The 13,134-nt window shown below is 48.9% G+C and overlaps 1 protein-coding gene across 1 annotated transcript in view; it reads right to left on the bottom strand.

Annotated features, from left to right (window-relative positions):
• Slc18a2 (solute carrier family 18 member A2) overlaps positions 1–11,459 on the bottom strand; it is a 34,655-nt gene extending 23,196 nt beyond the window's left edge. Inside the window, exons 1-3 of the mRNA XM_028881001.2 lie at positions 11,332–11,459; positions 10,894–11,026; positions 8,836–9,205 (exon numbers count right to left, since the gene is read on the bottom strand). Coding sequence (XP_028736834.1) covers positions 8,836–9,205; positions 10,894–11,014 — 491 coding nt within the window. The 5' untranslated portion in view covers positions 11,015–11,026; positions 11,332–11,459. The remainder of the gene's footprint in view (positions 1–8,835; positions 9,206–10,893; positions 11,027–11,331) is intronic.
• Positions 11,460–13,134: the final 1,675 nt, after the last annotated feature.

Consider the following 13,134-nt stretch of genomic DNA (forward strand, 5'->3'; position numbering starts at 1 on the left):
TCCTCCCCTCCAAAGCAAGTCTCCTTTGGTCTCCACGGAGAGAAAAAGGCTATCTATCACCTTGAACCCAAATAAAGAAAGGTGTCCATATGCAACTGTCTACCAGAGTACCTGAAACAGAAAAGATTCTTCAGAAATTCCATTTGCATGTGTGTGTGTGTGTGTGTGTGTGTGTGTGTGTGTGTGTGTGTGTGGTGTCGGTCAGAAGTCAACCTCTAGTGTCATCCATGAGAATGCCATCTACCTCCTTTGAAATATCTCCTGTTGCCCAGGAGCTCCGCACGGAGGCTAGACTAGCTGGCCAGCAAGCCCTAGGGACCCTCCTGGACCTGCTTTCCCAGCGCTGGGATCACAGCTCACGTCACCAGGCCAAGCATTTCTACACGGGTTCTGGGGCCGAACTCAAGTCTGCACGATTGCCAGGCAAGAGCTTCACCGACTGGGCCACCTCCAGCCTCTCCCCTCCATCACACTGGGCCACCCTCCAGCCTCTCCCCTCCATCACACTGGGCCACCCTCCAGCCTCTCCCCTCCATCACACTGGGCCACCCTCCAGCCTCTCCCCTCTATCACACTGGGCCACTCTCCAGCCTCTCCCCTCCATCACACTGGGCCACTCTCCAGCCTCTCCCCTCCATCACACTGGGCCACTCTCCAGCCTCTCCCCTCCATCACACTGAGTCACCTCTCCAGCCTCTCCCCTGCATCCCAGGGACCTGGAGAGGGATGCCACATGCGGGCCTGTGGAGAAAGGCTCTTCTAGTCCAGACCATCGTGCAAAGCGCCCCCTCAGCCTTGCCTTTGAAGGTTTTATACCCAGCCCCACCAGCAGTCACACAGCCAGCTCAATGACTTCCTATGAGTGGCCAGCAACCTCCTCATTTCACAGACGGGAAACCAAGACATGAAAAAGCGGCTTGTCAGATGCCGTTTGGGCTAGCTGCTCTTAGGCTATGCCGCCAGGCCAGGCTTTTCCTTGTAAATTTGACAACCTCATTAGACAGACAGAGTTCATAGATGTGGTTTTGAGTTCTTTTGTCATAGATTGTGTGTGTGTGTGTGTGTGCACGTGTGTGTGTGTGTGTGCACGCACGCATATGCATGCATGCATGCATGCCTACGGAAGACCCAGAGGAAGGTGCCAGAGGTCCTGTTATATCATTTTCTGCTGTAGTCCCTTGAGACGGAGTCTCTCACAAAACTTAATGCTCACAGTCTCTGCTAAGGTGGCCTGCGAGTGAGCTCCTAGGAGATACCTGTCTCTTTCACGGAGCCCCTGGGCCCCACAAGCATCCCTGCAGCCACTTAAGACGTCTGTGACCCTCTGCCAACTACAGGTAGAAGCTCTTGGTAGTTTCAGGCGCTTGAGAAAACACAACAGCCCTTGCGTGTGGTCCTTAGACTACTAGTGATCTCACACCTAGTCTACAGACTAGCCAGTTGCTCAGGTCACCTTTCAGGGACCATCTGCAGAGGGATGGGACCCTTCTTCTGGTGACTGCAGCCAGGGACCAGCAATCTGATGGCCTGAGGTTCTCACTTCATTCCTTGAGGTAACTGATTTATATACCTGCTCTTCAGGTGACCAACCCTAGAGCTCAGGGAAGCTCTGTGTTGAGGTGGTGGGTTTACTGAGGCAGGGTAGGAAGACATGAGACATGAGAAGGGAAAAGAGCCCTTAATTGCAGAGTCCAGTTGAGGTCTCCCACTGGCTGAGAGTCAATTCCAGCATAATTAACATTTGCCCTGAAGGTTGCTATCATGAATGTTCTTTTTATATACAGGAATACCAAACAAGAATGTAAAAGTAGCAGTGGTCTTACTCTGTTTTTCCAGACATGAGCCTGACATTGTCTGGGACCTCACATACACAAAAACCACGAACTTGTTTCCAGGAAAACACCTTACCTTCCTGTGCAACGCCACTGAGCTAGGGTTCTGTCCTGTCAGCCGTCACCCTGGCCTGGGTACCTGAGGAAACTATGCTATCACTCAAGCTCCTCCTGATGATTTAAGAACCTATCAAAATTGTACATAAGGCTATCGTAAAGACAGCTGAGTGCAACTGTCTCGAGGGCTCCCCACTCACCCCCACGTAGGTGTATCTCATCTTTTTCTTGACCACCTCTCTATTAAGCTTAAATCTACGTTACAAATTCTTCTTAGTAAATTCCAATTCCACTTCATACCAGCTCATCCTGAAATTCCTTTTTGCATCAAATAGGAATCCCAGCTCCACCTGAGTAAATTCCGGAAAAGGACTCCTCAGGATGTTGAGACAGCTACATGGAGAGGTACCTACGGCACACATCCACCGCTGCGGACAGCCCCACTCCTGTGAGCCTCAATGCCTGCTGGGATACAGGGCACAGGGTCTCTTTGCAAACCTAGGGTTGTGTGCTTCGACCTGGGTCTTCTCACCAAGCTTGGAGCTATTGTGTGTGTGTTTCTTTTTTTCATTTGTTTGTTTGTTTTTAGCAACACTGTAGCTACTGTCTCTAAAAATTCCTTGGGGGTTCTAGCAAAATAAGTAATGGATGACAGAATGGCCAGGGTGGAGGGAACCGCAAAAGCCAGTTGTCCACTTCAAAAGCCGTGCACGCCTGGGCCCAGGGCGTCCTCTATTCCTTGCCCAACATGCATGCGCTCCACACTCCACAATGGCCATGCTGCTGGTAGAATGGCCAAGTGGCAACACCCTTTCCTGCTCGGCCCCAAGTTAAAGAAGACTGAAGGGGCACCTCGTGGGGCTCCACCCTCAGACTCTCTTAGTTCTCTGTACATCCCCCTCGAAGAAGAGCTGTCCTGTGCTCAGGGCACTGAGCTCTGAAGGGGACACAGCAACCTCTCTCTGAAGTGGACAGGGACTCAAGTGACATTAGTCATCACTGGCTGAGTTTTCTCTCAATCTGTCTCAACTCAATGCCATCTCAAAGTATTGCTAGCAAAGCTAGATCTGATTCAGCAAGCCTATATCCAAATGGCCTGTTATCAACCCCTTGTGAGTCATGCTGGACCACAGTCATTCTCTACACAATACCAGGGAACAACTGATCCAATTTGAATGTGACTAACAATCATATATTGACTCCCTCAGGAAACATCTAAAACAACAGATGTTATACTGGTTCAAAAACTAATGAGTGGAGAAGCCCCATGCCCTAGTTTGCTTCCTAGTCCTGTGATGAACACCATGATCAAAAGTAACTTGGGGAGGAAAGGGTTCATTTGTCTCACAAGTCTCAACCAATAAGGGAAGTCAGGACAAGAACTCAGGCAGGAGCAGAGGCAGGGACCACAAAGGAATGATGCTTACTGACTTGCTGTCCATGGCGTGCTCAGCCTGCTTTCTCATACATCCCAGGACCAGAGGCGGCATGACCCCGGGTGCTCCCACGTCAATAATTTAAAAGGAAATGCCCCCAGTGACTTGTCTACAGGCCAGTCTGATGGATACAATTTAACAGAGGTTCCCTCTTCCAAGGTAACCCAAGTTTGTGTCAAATTGACAAAAACTACTCAGCATGCCCTCTGACAACTGATACTTCTGTAAAGCTAATTGTTCCTTTTTACCAGAAAAACTAACACAGACTTCTTCTCAGATCACTGAGACCACAGTATAGTCCCTTCAATCACTGTAAATGACAGAGGAGAAGGATATAAATAAGGACCCCATAGAGTGTGTGACCTGTCACCAGCGGAGGCGTGATCTCCCTTTCAATATTCTCTGCACACTCCTGAAAGGTACAACAGGAAATGAATGTCAAGAAACAGGAATATCTTAAATTCACTCAGCTATAACAGGAAGTTGGTTCAGCGTTTAGGAAATGAAATTCTTAAGTCCAGCCCTTGGGTCTTCTGGAGTTTGGGCTAGATGTGTGCAGGGACCTGTGTGGACCACAGACCTGCCTGGGTCCCTGTGCTTGCAGGAGAATGCCCTAGTTCTATTCCTGATTCCTTCTGGCTTCAGTGTGAAAAGCCCATTGTGAGCCTATCATCCCCTCCCTGGCCATCCTAGTGATGTCTAGGATGGGAGATCCCTTTCCCAAACAGCTGGTTTCCCTGTCTGTAGATGATCTGAAAAGGTCACTGCTTCTTTCTACAAAGCCTACTTCAGACTGAGCGGCTGAAGCTGGAGGAAAAAAAAATAACCCCAGAAGATTTCAGAAAGCTTTCATGCCCTGTGGCTTCCTGCTTGTCATTCAGATGTTAGCTAAGGTCTGCAAGGGAAAATAACTGCTTTCAAATATACTAGGTAACTATGGAAATAAATTAAGCCACTGACACTAGCTTGATAAAAAGCAGACCACCCAGACAATGACAGGCTAAGGAGGAAGTGAAGGGAACCCGCTCCCAGTGACGAGTGGCTGCTCCCAGGCCATCTGCTGGCTTGAAACAGCACTCGGTTCTAAAGATGCAACTACTATTTAAAATGGATGCTGAACACATGAAGAAGACAGGGCAACTACGTCCTGGACTGGGGATGTAGCCAAAAGGTCACTCATGCTTAGCATCTGAACTTTAACCTTTCCACTAAAAAAGGAGAGGAGAGGAGGGTGGACAAGAGGGAAGGAGAGGGGGGCAGACAGAACATACCTTCACCTGATTTATGAGAGAGGGGCAATAATGTTTTCATGTCGTTTGTCTCTCTAGAGCATGCCTTTTACGCACAGACATGCCTTGTATGTACAAACGATGACAGTGTCACCAGTAGAATACTGCTGTCTCCTTTGATATACAGTTACCATTATGGAATGAACAGTTCAACTAGAACTATAAAACAATCCCATGAGCCTCCATTAGGGAAACGGATCAAACCCCCGAGACATTAGGAAATGTTACTGGGTACGTGAAAGTAAGTACATGTTCCAAAAGCCAAGTGTCCCTCCTTCTGTCCTGCCACACAGGGACTGTGAATATACAGTAGCCCAAGGATAAATAAAACAAGAAAATGTGTAGCCAAGGCTAGCCCAAAATGGTCACTTGGTGTTCTTATTCTGTATGAGACAGTATCCCAAAATTTCAAACAACAGACAAGCAGCCTGTTATCGTGAGTCACCACATGAAAGGAGCTGTGCTGATGCCACCTTGGTCATGAATACCAAAGTGGGAGTGGAGACTATGTGATGTGGGGTATCTGGGCTCACAGGGGGGTCGCCTTAAGTTAACCCAAGGTAAGTATTAGAGAAGAGGTCTAGACAGATTCCTCCACACATCTTTAGGGATGTCTAAGTCAGCTTACTTCAGGAGCTGAAAAGAGACTATTTTTTCCAGAGCTGGGGAGGTCCAAGTGGGAAAGACTCGGGCTATCTTAGTATTTAAGTTCCCCATACAATGTTTAAAACGTATGCCTTTGCCCATTCAGCTTGGCCCAGAAAGGGCCAAGGAAATGTTAAGAGTAACAATTTTAGACTGGTGTTTTTTCTTTTTAGTAGCTAAAACTACAAACTGTATCATATGGGAGCTGGAAAGAATTGGAGGGGAAAGAAGACGACTTAGAAACACCATGGTTGTGTGTGAGTAGTTTTTTCTCCTGTGCCATAAACTCCTTTACCTCTAAAATTCTAGGACTGGAGCAGCGGCTTCTGGTAAAGCTGACAAGGTGTTTTTATGGCTTTGTAATCAGGAATCTGGGCACTGCCATTTAGGTATGTATGTTTACAACACAAAATGTGAGTTATACACAACACTTTTAGCTCTTCAATCAGAAACATGTCTGTCAATGTTAAAAACGTTGTTTTAAACACATTTGTTTACAACTCTGAAAATGTGAGTCATACCTCTTGTTGGTAACTAAAATGGGATTGGAACAAATTACATCAAGACTGTTTGCAGTGCCTCCCAGGGAGACTGGGAGAGCTACCCAGTGAACTGGCTCTTCTTTGTTAATCGCCATCAGAACAATAGTGGGGAGCAGAGCCAGTGAGTGACTAGAGGAACCATAAGTCTCTAAATCTGCATCTCCTGGGCTTGGAAAGCATTTAAAAAAAATTTACAAACTACAATAATTTTGAAAGGGTAACAGAGTTCACCTGATTGCTCTGCATCAGTCAATATTAAAATGTTTGTATTTCCATGTTCCCAGGAAGCATGAGAAACCAAAATAAAATAAAATAAAATAAAAATCGTGTTTTAAATTTAATGCATAGCCAGGGCAAACAGTTAGGGATTTGCTCTATCTCATTTCCAAGCTGGATTGCTCACCGTGAGATTAGACTGCAGCTCACAAACCGAAAACAAAGTTGGGATTTTCTTGGAAGATGGTCTGAGACACAAACCTAAGAAGCTTGTAGCTTCAACCTTAAAGCCTTAGGGCAGTGGTTCTCAATCATCCTAATGCCACAATACGGTTGGGTGACCCCAACCATAAAATTATTTTGTTGATACTTCATAACTATAATTTTGCTACTGTTATGAATTGTAATCTAGATATCTGGGTTTTCAGATGTTCTCAGTAGACCCCTGTGAAAGGGTTGTTTGACCTTGGGGTCACGACTCACAGCATGAGAACCTCAGCTTTAGGGGATGTTTAAGAGGGGAAAGGCTCACTGACTTTAAACAAGCTGCTTCTCAAATACATAAGTAAAACATCAAAAACAAGATTGGGATTTTGAAAGCTGTTTGTTTGTGGCTCCCATTTGGAAAATTGGAATATTCACCTCATTTCAGCAAGTTGGCTAAGTATTACCCAGTGCCTAGTCATGTTCCCGCCTAAGTGATTGGCAGGGCATTATTACGATAATGTCCTCAATTTTCCCACATAGTATTCGAGCTGTTTGCTCTGTCAGAACACAAAACCCTGAGCCGTTTTTCTGTAATTATACCAGATGCATTTAAAGAAGTGCTCTTAGTCTTGAAAAAGAAAAGAAACAAGCTTGTGACTCCCAGTCTCTGTTTGGTTTTGTCCTGGAGAACAGAGGAGGGGCAGAATGTCACTTCCATAATGGGGTTTCTCAGTGGGTGCACACTCAGCCATGCCCTGGTTCATTTGCTTAGCATGCTTTGTATGGAAGCCACGCAGTCCTGCTCAGAAGATGGGAGGGCTGGCTGGAGCCTGGGTGGTTAACACGGGCTCGGTGGCAGTATCCAGTCCACGACATCACACTGCAACAGCTCTCTGTGAGTAAGTACAGCAGCCGCAGCCTACGTGTCTAAGCACAGCTGGTGCTAGGGGACAGCAAGACCTGACATACTCCCTCTGGTCCCTCTGAGGTCACCCCAGGCCTTCTTAGCTCACAGACCTTGAACCCCAGAGAAGCACAGGGTTCTACTCTTATTGGGCCTTTGCTTAGTTCTCTGCTATAGTTGATATCTTCAATGCTTTGTAACATTTGAGCATGGGACCCCCACTTTGCACTGTGCCCCATGAACTATCTGGCCACTCTTGCTCCCTACTGCTGGGCTCACAGATTCTTCATTGTGTGGCTCTGGGATCTGAAATAACTCACTGCCCCCATAGTAAAACCCCATGTCCCTGGTCTAGCACTTGGGGCCTTGTAACCTTGCCTAGGGACCCCTCCCTGACCACTCCCCAGCCCCTCCCTCTTAGCATTACCCCACCCTCCAAGCTCTTGTCCTTGTCTTTTCCAGTCTGCATTACAGCTATGGGCTTGAAGTGATGGCCACTCCCTTCTCTGCCATTGTAAAAAAGAGACAGAATCTTGCTTATGTAGCTCAGGCTAGACTACTATTTACTATGTAACCTCGACTGGCCTCTATCTCAAGGCAGTCCTCCTGGATCAGTCTCCTAAATGATATAATACAACCTAATTCCACCAGCTCTGGATCCTCACAGCTATCCTGGGCTTTGAGTCTCCAAGTACAAGACAGACCCAGGCCACCTTGGATGTAGAAGGACATTTGCTGGATGGCTGCCAACAATGGAGACGGAGATGCCAAAGAATTCATAACTTCTAGGTTAACTCAAAACCAACGTCAGCAGCAAGACCTGACATACTCTCTCTGGTCCCTCTGAGGGCCTTCTTAGCTCACAGACCTTGAACCCCAGAGAAGGATTCTCAGACAATAGTCTCCATTCTCTTCCCTTGGGGTGTGAGGACAAAATGACCAACAGCAGGGAAAGAACCTAGCCTGGGATCTCCACATCAGCTCAGGTTTAATGTGTGGAGCAGGACTGTTGACCTCTCCCACACTGCATCTGGACAGCTATTAGGCTTTCACCATGTTAACCCTAAAGTAAAGCACCTTGGCTTTCAGTTTTCTTTTCTTATTTGTTGTGTGTTTGTTTTTGTTTTTTGTTTTGAGATAGGGTCACATGTAGCCCAAGCTGGCCTTAAACTTGCTATGTAGCCAAGGATGAATTGGGACTTGTTATCCTCTCCTGCCTCCCTCTCCTGAATGCTGGGATTACAGTCATGGGTTACCATGCCTGTTTATGCAGTACTGGAGATTGAACCCAGGGCTTTATGTACACTAAGCTAGCACTCTACTTGCTGAGCTACAGCCCCAGACCTAACCCTAATTTTCTTTAATCAATCACAGAAGTGGGAAGCCTCCTGGCCATGATGGCTATGACCACTGAAAAGCCCCTCAAGAGCAGCCATGACAGATGTAAACTGCATTTAGAAGAACCCATGTTTTCTTCCTTCTTCTGTCAGGCTTCCTATATTAGTACCTTTAAGGTCGGGAAGGATAGGTGGAGTGAATATGGAATTCTGGTTACCTCAGATGAAGACACAAGGCTCAGGTATTTGGTTTCCCTGGCCCACCATCCACCAATTCTCTACATTACTACAGATGAGTAAGCAGCAGATGCAGGGAAGTGAACTGGGAACAGCATGATCTCACACTCTTTATCTGAGGCACACAGCTTACCTGTTGGTCAGCAGTCCTATGAATGGGTTGGTAAGGAGCTGGACAGTGGCTTTGGAGGCAAACAGCAACCCAACTTGCACATTTTCATTCAGGAGGTCTTTGTCTTCGCTCGGACAGTCAGAAGGGACAATGGAAGTGTTGGTCACCATGTGCTGTGTGGTGGTAGCCTTGTTTGGCTGCTCCCCTGGGAGGCCCCCGGTAGCATTCCCGGTGACATTCCCAGTGATGGGAATAGTAGAGTTGTCATAGTATGAGAATATGCCCTGGAAGCTTCCGGAGGTGGAGGCTGTGAGTGCTGGCTTAGTGGTCTGGATTTCTGTAGTATTTTTCTCATGCTTAATGCTGTACAGGTAACTGGGGATGATGGGAACTGGAGACAATGTTGGAGAGAGAATTAATGATCACATCAGAACCTTTTCTGAGACAAAAGCCATCAAAATTAAGGTTGTGTGAAAAGCCAAATGAAACCCAGAAAAGTGGGCCATGTACCCCAGAAGAGGAAACCACAGAGGACATGCTGGAACCATTTTTATATTACTTAATCTGAGATAGATAGATAGATAGATAGATAGATAGATAGATAGATAGATAGATGATAGAAATTCTGAGGGTCCCACCATGCCCACAGGGTAGCAGCTGTGCCTACATGACTGGCCACAGAAATGTCTATCATTTATAGGGTTTTTCATTACAGAATTCCTTCAGAAGAATATGCTGGAAAGGCAAAACACTGTCTGAAGTAAGTCAGTGCTGACCCGGCATCAGAGATGTTTGACAGACTTTGAAATGGACAAAGCAAGCAAACGGACATCTAAATTTCATTATGTACTTTGGGGGTGGGGTGGGAGAACCAGCCCCTGCAGGCAGTGATAAACTGGACATTCTCAGCAGAACACCTGTCCCACGTGAGATCTGCAGATCTCTTAGACTTCTATCATGGAAAAACAAAGCTGCTCAATGTTATAGAAGCTCTGTGCACTCCAGGAACACGGGGCATTGAAGACAAAGGCCAGTGGAGCCCCTGGCTCCCTGTGAATCCCACAGCTGACTCTCCTGAGCTGAAAATATCATGGAGATCCTCTCATACTCTGCAAATGGGGAGGGAGGAAATGACTCACCACCTGAGAGTCTGAATGAAAACCAAATTTTTGTGTTTCATTGAAAACTGGTTTTCAGAAAGAGCATTAGGTCTTTCAGCATGTTAACCCTAAAGTAAAGCACCTTGCTTTCTGCTTTCTTTTCTTGGTTTGTTGTGTGTTTGTTTTGCTTTTTTGTTTTGTTCTGTTAAGATAGGGTCACATGTAGCCCAGGCTGGCCTTAGTCTATATGAGGGACTAAGCAGCTTGGTTTTGAACCATTTGGTCTGAACTTGTCAGGAGAAAGTATCAGACTAGCACGTTCACAGTCGCTCTCTCACTGAGTCCTGCTTCCATTACAAGGAACCCTGAGATCAAATGCACTTAAATGTCACTTGCTTTACTTCAGAGCTAGATGGCGACTTGCTCATTCAGTCATCCACCAACTATTAACCCACCTTTCAGTAGCCTAGTAACTGTCCTAAGGGCAGCAGCGCATTGCTCCACTTTGACAGAAATCTTTTTCATCGCAGTGAAGTGGGCAAAGGGAAGTAGGCAATTATCACGAGGAAACACAGCTTCTGGTGCTTATCGGATGGTCACGGGTTTCGACCTGACCTCCAGGAAAGCGAAGCCACAAGCGCAGATCCCAGAAGCAGGGGCGAGGCTGGCTGGTATTCAAGGATTTTCTTTTTTTTTCCACAGCGCTTTCTTCAACTTTTTTGGGCCCGCAGAGCTACTCAGATAAACTGGGGTATGTGAGGTGCGGAGGACAGGGGTGCGGAGGACAGGCTGCCGGGGATGAGGTGCCTGGGCCGGGGGGGGGGGGGCTAGATGATGAGAACAAGGTGTTGGGGACCCAGTGCCAGGGACAGGGCTGCTGAGGACTGGTGCCAGGTAACGAGGACGAGGTGCTAGTGACCCAGTGTCTCGGGCGGGGATGCCGGGGATCAGATGGCGGGGAGGCAAGGTCCATACGTACCCACGACGGTGAGCAGCATGTTGTCCAGCAGCAGCGCGAGGAACACGATGAACAGGATCAGCTTGCGCGAGTGGCGGCTGTCCCGCAGCCATCGGAGCAGAGCCAGGTCGCTCAGGGCCATGGCTCGGCGGTGCTGCAGGTGCGGGTGCGGTCAGTGGCTGGAGCAGCCAGGGAGTCCCGCGCCACACGAAGCACAAGGAGTCGCGTCCACCAGCGGTGGCCCGGGACGACAGGGAGCGCCCCGTTTCGCTCACGCGTCCGGGTAACGTCCCTAGCAGCGCCTTCCCAGCCGTCGGGGACCAGACCTGGGACCCGGGGACGCTGCTCCTCCCAGCTACACCCAAGGTCCCCGCTCAGCCCGAATCCCGGGATTCCCGGACCCCGCCCACTGCCTTAGAGGATCCCCGAGGGGTCTCTGTCCTCCCCGGCCTCGCATACCTCCCGGGTGCCTGCGAATGCCTGCTGGGTTCTTGCGCCACACTGCCCTGGCCTCAGTCCGTGCGTGCGTACCCCCGGCTCCAGGTCGCCTTCTCCGCCCCAGCGCCCCAGAGCCCTGCTCAGTTTACCCAGTCCGGCTCTGACGTCACGGACAGCGCGGAGCGGGGGCGGGGGGCTGAGTCGCTGGCCTCCGCCCACCCAGAGCCGCCTCTTGTCCCCGGTCTGGACTTCTGTCACGCGCCCACCCTGGCGGACCCTGGGGACCTGTGCAGGAAAGGAGTGGGGAGGGGAGTGAAGACGGCAGTTTCGGGGGCTCCAGAGGACAGCGTCAGGAGCCTAGAACAAGGAGTCAGGGCCAAGGGTGTGCAGGTACTCCGCTTCCTTTATCCCCAGGAGAGGCCAGGAGGAATTGTGTGGATCTTTGAGCCACCATGTCCATAAAGTGGACCAAGAGGGCATGAATGAAGGCTGTGGGGTGTGCCCCAGGGTCAGAGTGCAACTGGGAGGCTAGAGCTCGGGGCTCCTTCCAGGTGAGCTGGAAACAAAAGAAAGGAGGACAAAGAGGGAATGGAGGCAAGCGAAGACCCCAGAGTTAGCGGGACAGCCGGTTTGGGACTCTGAGGCCACCAAAAGCACCTGTGGGTGGGCAGGAGCGCCTGGAACTAGGCTAGAGCGTGGCAAAGTGTACATGACACCTTGACAAGGGAGCTTTCTGCCTTCTGTGCTATGCCTGGGGTGTGGTTTCCACGGTTAAGAGTGGCAGAGCCCCTGAACGACTGACCTGCTCTGCGAGGTGTCTTTGGTTAGGAATGTACCTGTGGTAGACAGTAAGGAAACGCCTCAATACACACACACACACACACACACACACACACACACACACACACACACACTGGGTAGGGTGGCTTCTGAGGCCCTTCTGTGAGGTCAGAGGGTGAGAGCTGTGTTTTTAGCCACTTAGCATCCCTGTTACTGTCGCGGGCTCTCAGCAGAGGAGTCTGGCCTTGTTTTATTAATGTTCGTCTGCTGTCAGCAGGAGCCTGCTTGGAGCAACCTTGTGATGTGTGGTCCTCCTCACTCTCTCCACTTCTCGTTCCTTTGGAGAGAGACCCCCTGCGCTTCCCACAGTTACCCTCCCCCCATGATAAAAGATGTGTGGATGGGAAAAGTAGGTCAGGGACACGGGTCTCTGAAAAATCTCAGAATGTGTGAAACTTAAATATTAAACAGGGAGGGAGATGCAGACACACTCAGGAGGAGAAAGCAGATGGCAGAAAACTAAATTGTGGAAGCATGGAATTTATGGAGCACCCCAGTGTGTTGGCTTTGGAAATTCAGAACCCAGGGGCTCTGACCTGGGCCACAGGGTCAGTGGTGGGTGGCATGTGAGCACTCTCACCAGATGCTGGGACCCCAATCTGGTATTTCCTGGATTATTAAACTGTGGCAGGTTATATAGACTTGCCCCACCTTGTTTCTCCCAGCTCTGAAATGAGGATATCCACTGAACCTCCTACTTGGTGGTAGTGACAATTAGTGCCATGGATGTCTGAATAATAGCCCCCAGCACAGTGTGTGGCACAGAGAACCCAGCCATCCATTCAGCCAGTTGAGTGCTGCCAAGACCAGCACTGTGGTGGATTCTGGAGAGACATTAATGACCAGAGGAGACCAAGTCGTCCCATTCAGATATTTATGAAGTAACTACTTTATATGGGGTGGGGGGTAACATGCAAGAAACAATACAAAACTCCAGCCCAAATAACTGGAGGAATGTGGTTCCAGTGAGTATGCCAGATGCAC

Source organism: Peromyscus leucopus, chromosome 1, assembly GCF_004664715.2.
Source record: "Peromyscus leucopus breed LL Stock chromosome 1, UCI_PerLeu_2.1, whole genome shotgun sequence".
NCBI lineage: Eukaryota > Metazoa > Chordata > Mammalia > Rodentia > Cricetidae > Peromyscus > Peromyscus leucopus.